We start from the raw sequence: 6,749 nt of genomic DNA, 5'->3' as shown, positions 1-6,749 counted from the left end.
GTGAAACCAATTTTTGGTTTCATCATTTTTATGGTGGTGGCACGGTGGTGGTCGGTGGCGGCGGCGGCGAAGGTGGTCGGTGCGGAGGCGACGACTGACGGTGGTGGTGGGTTGTTGTTCGTGGTGATAATATAATAAAATTTGAAGGTTGGGTTGATTTTTGTTTTTGTTGGGATGATTTAAATAATAGAAAGGTAATATAGACAGTTTATGTTAAATGGGGTTTTTGTGAACATTTTGTTTTGGTGGAGTTTTTGTGCATGGATGTGACACCTTTGGGATCATAACTCGCGGATCGTTATCTTATATGAAAATCTGTTTTGTCTTATTATAATTTTAGTATACCCTATTTAATTTTGTACCCCTATTAGCAATGTTGCAAAAGTTTTCGGTGAGTGTAGACAAGCTGTAGTAACATTGGACGTTTCACATTTCAGTAAGTTTACAAACCGGCCCACTTCCTTACAGCCCAAATGTATTTTCAAATACACAAGGGCTAAGATTGGTAATTAGAAAAAAGAAAAAAAAACATTAACTGTCCTGTTCTTTGTAACTTTCACTTTGAAAAAAAGATCTCCTTTTTCCTTTTTTTGTCTTTGGCTTCTTTTTAGTTTATTCATTCACTTATTGTAAGAACCAACGAGCGGGAGAGAAGAACCATTCCTTCAGTCTCGCGGCCACAAAACTTGGATTCCCTGATCTCTGTTTTCCATCTTCCTATCCGATCTCGACAGCACGATCTCAAGTAAGAACTCTCGTTTTTTCCCTGTAATTTTCTTATCTTATACTCTTGGGAAATGGAATAAACCTCGTTTTCATAAACTGTGTTCCCTTCTCCATTCAGATTGACTATATTTAAGGTTTTCTAACTTAATTTTGTTTCCTGTAAACCCTAATTTTTTGAAAAGGAAATCTACTGGATTGGATCCTTCAGAGAGTTTGAAGATGGGTTATGTTGGTGTACATGGAGTTGCTGCGTTGAAAAGACACAAATACAGTGGTGTAGATAATTCGCTTGTTGCGAAATACATCTTACAACCCTTTTGGACTCATTGCGTTACTTTGTTTCCACTTTGGATGCCGTAAGTCTTGTTATAGGGGATTGTATTCGCTTCAATTTGTGTTTGTTTAGTACAGATTTTGGTTTGGAGTATAAGATTCTAATATATTGTTTGCTTTTTGTTGTTGTTGACATGTTTGGATGCATTGCCATCATTCCAGACCAAATGTGGTATGATATTTGTTGATGATTGCTTTACTTACTCTTGATTATCTTGTAATTTTGATAGAGAGAAGTTACTTGTACTAATCAGCTTTCTTTTATTGTGAATTTGTTTTGTAGATAACACTTATTGGTTTTACATTCTTATTTACTTCAGCACTCCTTGGTTACGTAAGTGGACGTTCCTGCCATTTTGTGGTTGCTGATTGATATAGTTAACGAAGGATACTTACTCTTCTTTGTCATTGAATTTCTTTATGTCTGTTGCATTTCAGGTGTATGCTCCTTTTTTGGATGTACCACCTCCAAGATGGGTACATCTTGCACATGGATTGCTTCTTTTTTTATACCAGGTTTCCTATTGTTTTCCTTGTTAACTATTTAAGGGAAATGTTTTTCTTTGCGTGCATTAAACTTGTTCGACAGATTGTGTTTACACCTCTAATAGGTTAAGGTGTTTTTAACACGATACACACAAGTGTCTCTTGGAATTTGATAATGTTTTGCTGTAGAATTATTTAACTCACTGCACATTGTCTTTTCGTTTTTTGTACCCGAAGAGATTATGTTACTGTTTATGAAGTACATTTACATGAATGAATATGACTAATTACCACTCAATGTGTGTGCTAGACATTTGATGCTGTTGATGGTAAGCAAGCTAGACGAACAAATTCCTCCAGTCCCTTGGGGGAACTTTTCGACCATGGTAACTCTTCTTCCACAGCCATTTATTTTCTTCTGTGCTGTGTTTTCTTTATTGACGACTGCAGATTGACCCGTCATTTTTTTTTGCAGGATGTGATGCACTTGCATGTGCGGTAAGTATTTGGTAATTTGGTTTTATAGTATGACCCTAGCTATTGGTTTCCCTGTTAAAATGTTCATTTTCTTTACACTCAGCTTGAAGCCTTGGCTTTTGGGAGCACTGCGATGTGTGGAAAGAGTGCTTTCTGGTTTTGGGTTATTGCAGCTGTTCCATTTTACGGTGCAACTTGGGAGAAGTATGTTGTACTGATCACGCTTTTAAACACTTTTTTTTTTGTGCTTAACCATATCCTTGTTACAATAAGATTGTAAATAGTGTTTTCCTGGGATAGTGGCACTCTTCTGTAAGAAGCTTTTCCCCCATCTCGTATGTCTTGTTTCCTTCGAAATATACAGTGGGAGCTGGTTTGGTGATTACACATCGAGGTGCTGTAGGAAATAGGCTCTTTTTTCTTAATCAAATAGAAGAACTGGGGACCAATTGTAAACAAGAACTGGGTATATGAACTGCCATACTATGAAGATTGTCCACTCTTTTCCATAAGAGCTCTAATGGGAACCTCCTACCTCTGTAGACTGCAATAGGCACTAGCTGCCATCATTACCTGCTAGACTATCGATCCTTTTTCCCCCTCATATGGATGCTTAATTTCAGTAGTCTACATGAATGATTAGTGACTAAAAACTGTGCTAATTTACTTACAATCTTGTCATTGTTGTAGCTATTTCACCAATACACTTCTTCTTCCGGTGGTAAATGGACCCACTGAAGGTCTCATGTTGATATACCTGACCCACGTCTTTACCTTTTTTGTTGGTAGGTGCTTCGAATTTCTGTTTTTCTATTTGCTATGTATGCTGTTACAGGAGTCATCAGTCACCATAAATAAATGTTCTCCAATCGCTACATTGATGACCCTAGTCCTGAGTCACAAATTTAGTTTCAATGTTGGAGTCTAAAAAAGTCCTGTAATTTCTTTCATTTTCAGGTGCTGAATGGTGGGCTCAACAGTTTGGGGTGTCTATTCCTTTATTGAGTTGGGTACCTTTTATTTCTGGTAAGAGAATCCACACTTCTCAGTATGTTTTACTGTTAGCAACCAATTAACCCGAAAATGGGCAGTGAATGAACCGTGTTCAACTCTCCAATGTTACTAAAGTGGTTCCTGTATCTTGCAGACTATACATCCTGATTTATTTATGTTGCAAGGCTTGTAGTTCTATTTATCATGGAATGTTTATTACTTGTATTCCTATTTAATTTGATTTCATTTGCGTTATTCTTTTTGCTGTTTATGCCAGAAATCCCGATGTACAGAGTTGTTTTGCTTCTGATGACTGCTTTTGCTGTTATACCAACTGTTATCTTCAAGTAAGTAACTATTTCTAGTTTCCATGGTTGCAATTTTTTTTTTCATATACATAATTGGTTATTCGCAAATGCAAACACCAAACATCTTTTAATACGCTGATTTTTGTATACTTTTTGACTAAGTTTCCCATCTGATCCCCTGTTGCCCATTTACCAGTGACTACAATTTAGAAAAATTTACACTTGAGCCTCTTTGTTGTGTTATTAAGCGATTTCTTATTAAAAAGGAGCTACCTATGAGAATGCTCGGTCCCAACACATGTCAGTGCGGCCTTGTTTATCATCAGCAGCTTGTAGCCAGTCGCTGAACAATGTCTGTCTGGCTTAGATAAATCTGAATTATCGAAGAATAAGAACTTACTTACAAATTTCTAGTAGAAATGCTAAAGAACAAGCACGAAATATCTTATAGCTTAGGGGGTTCATCCAACCCTCTGAGATGTTAGCTGTCACACTCAAGCTTATGTACAGAAATGCTCTAAAATCATCTTATGTACAGAAAGGCTCTAAAATCATCGAATCACTTTTGTCAATGCGATCGCCAAAGGGAGGGTAACAAAGGCTTGTAGGGATCTGCTAGCTGTAATGGTATGGATTTTAGGCTAGCTTTACTGCCCAAATCGAAACCCATTCCCATGCAATGAAGTGTGCATCCTATGATGTATAATCTGCACTCTTATAGGAAATATGCATGCTCATCAGGTTGACAAACCCTGAAATTTTGTACTTTATTAAATATGTTATTGAAGCGGCATCCATACTTTCGCTGGCCTTCATTAAAACGCAGGTGTTTCTCTTTTTTAGCAATTTTTAACTCTGGTTTGTTTCGTCTCCTCTGCAGCATATACAATGTCCAAAAGGTCGTTCAAGCAAGAAAAGGAAGCATGTTCCTGGCATTAGCAATGGTAATATTGTTATTACTATCTGCTCTCTGCGTTTCAATTTCCGTGTTGCTTAACTTTTGCATCTGTTTCTTGCCAGCTTTGCCCCTTCATCATACTCCTAGGAGGAATACTAGTCTGGTATGTGTTAATATTTTAGAACTTGTGCTTCTTGTTTATCCTTAGGACGTATTTACAAAATCTGATTTCTTTGCAGGGATTATTTGTCCTCAGCTGATTTCATCAGGAAATATCCGCATTTAGTCATATCAGGAAGTGGACTTGCATTTGGATTCCTTGTGGTGAGAGTTTACTACCTTCATTTGGAGTTATTCTCTCCTATTATTTAACTGGTATTGGAAATTTTATGAGTTATACATTTTGCGAGCTTTTCAATGTTTTAACTTCTTGTGATTTCCAAAACAAATCCTGAAGAGTTGTGTGAGCAGTATGTGTGCGAATTTAAGGACCATTCAGGATATGTTAGTTGATACTGCTTGTATGATCTTGTGCTTATCATATTACATTCTATAAGAAGAAAAACTTTTGTATTGGCAGGGGAGGATGATTCTGGCTCATATGTGTGATGAACCCAAGGGATTGAAAACTGGAATGTGCATGGTATGCTTCAATTTCCACTCAATTTTTTTTTTAATAAAGTTGTTACCAAGCTTAACTTAAATAGTTACTCTCTCAGTATAATTTTGAACTGATCAAGGTGCACTAGTGTTGCAGTCTGCTGTACTTTGACCTAGTAATGCGCGAAGAAGCAATATTTTTGAAATATACTTAGAATGTCTAGTGGTGTGGTAAAAATCGGAGGATTTTGAGGGAGTAAGAGTAGAGTGCTTAGTTTTCAACCTTACTTGGATTATCAGAGTATTGAGTTGGGCCTCCTAAGTCCTTTTATCTTTAAGCATATATATTATGGAACCTGACTTGGATTGTTCAGGTCACTTGATAAATTCAAGTGTTAGAAATAGTTTACCTCTCTTGTCATATTTCTTATGGAACCTTCGGCAAACTAATATTTACTTTTCTTTTCAACAGTCACTACTGTATCTTCCTTTTGCTATAGCAAATGCGCTCACTGCCAAGCTCAATGATGGGTATGTATTAATTGATTATTTTGTTTATGAAAAAGGTAGTGCTTAATTATATCTGCAATATAAATTCACCGGACAATTATAATATATAGAATCACGTCTCTCACAATCTTTTATTATAAAATTATCACATTCCTCTTATAATCTCCTTATTTCGCAGAGTTCCTTTAGTTGATGAAAGATTGGTGGTTGTTGGCTACTTTATCTTCACAGGTAACAAAAACAATCTCTTACTTGTCCCCTTTATCTAGCTAAGTATAGTTTGAAGAAAGCTATACAGATTACGAATTTTATGTGATAGCGTACTCACATAATCTGCTAGTCCTATTTTATTGCAACTAACTTAAAAATAGATCTCCGGTGGCCTGAAGAGGAAATTGATGAAAGCTTGGTGGTTGTTGTAGTTCTTTATTTTCACTTATCTTCTTATCATCTTTTGTACCTATACATTTTTTTTTGTTTTTGATATTTCAGTATCACTGTACCTCCACTTTGCGACATCAGTCATTCACGAAATTACTGCCGCCTTGGGTATCTGCTGTTTCAGGTGAAATATGTCACTGCATTAGGGAAATATATATGTTTTACTCACAGAGACTGCTTAACTGTGTCTTCCTCCATCCAAATTTCCTTTATAAAGATTTTGCAAACAAGTGCTGCAGGTTTAACTCTGTGCATCTTTGTACCTAATTGTAGGATAACCAGCAAAAAGGCGTAAAGATGGTAGCGTGTTGCGCAGGACCTCTTTGTTCCACCTGCCGAAACTCAGTTCCACGACGGTGAAGTCCCGATTATTTGCTTCAAGCTTTGGCGGCCCAGAAACTGTGTATTAGCTATCATTTAACTTCCCCAGATGCTGTGAACTGCTAACAAACTGATTAACATGCACAAGCAAATTGGCGGTGTATTCAAGTAGTCAACTTTTGTGAATGTTCTTTTTTGTTGATCTGTAGTTCTGGTTATCCTCAAAAAAGGTTGATTGTTCTCAGAAATATTTTTAACCTTATGTAATGGTAAAATGGGTGTTTCATTACATTTTTGCAATTTCGTTTGCTGTAAAGAAAAATTGTGAACCTGGTGGCACAAGACATGTCGTGTTCTTCTTTTGGTGTGTGAAAGGTGTTCAGTGAGCACAATCCAACTCCTAAGACTTAACTATTTCGGCCGGTCAACTAATACTCCAATACGGCCATCTGTCCTGGTTGGTACATTGAAGACCATGTAGAAAGTTTAGAAAGGCATTTTATTTGTACCATCATGGAGTGCAGAAGGTACAGAATGAATTCAGGAGATTTGATCTCTGGTCGTGGCTTCTTCCCGATCTCATCGTACCACGTACCCCAAGCTTCTGTATAATGAGCAAAGAGTCCCAGCAATGCTGCCAGCAGATAAAAAAGAAA

General features: G+C 36.9%; 1 protein-coding gene across 1 annotated transcript; it reads left to right on the top strand.

Annotated features, from left to right (window-relative positions):
• The first annotated feature begins 586 nt into the window (after positions 1 to 586).
• Positions 587 to 6,460, top strand: LOC113318894 (choline/ethanolaminephosphotransferase 1-like). The gene is made up of 19 exons (XM_026567176.1): positions 587 to 745; positions 909 to 1,082; positions 1,222 to 1,231; positions 1,343 to 1,393; positions 1,498 to 1,575; positions 1,856 to 1,931; positions 2,021 to 2,043; positions 2,126 to 2,226; positions 2,713 to 2,807; positions 2,980 to 3,048; positions 3,293 to 3,362; positions 4,204 to 4,267; positions 4,344 to 4,384; positions 4,461 to 4,545; positions 4,802 to 4,864; positions 5,294 to 5,352; positions 5,510 to 5,562; positions 5,824 to 5,896; positions 6,046 to 6,460. Exons 2-19 carry the CDS (start codon positions 946 to 948, stop codon positions 6,065 to 6,067), a joined length of 1,170 nt encoding a protein of 389 aa, XP_026422961.1. The 5' UTR covers positions 587 to 745; positions 909 to 945; the 3' UTR covers positions 6,068 to 6,460.
• Positions 6,461 to 6,749: the final 289 nt, after the last annotated feature.

Source organism: Papaver somniferum, chromosome 10 (genome assembly GCF_003573695.1).
Source record: "Papaver somniferum cultivar HN1 chromosome 10, ASM357369v1, whole genome shotgun sequence".
In the NCBI taxonomy this organism is placed as follows: Eukaryota; Viridiplantae; Streptophyta; class Magnoliopsida; order Ranunculales; family Papaveraceae; genus Papaver; species Papaver somniferum.
This window is presented reverse-complemented; position numbering and strand designations above follow the sequence as displayed.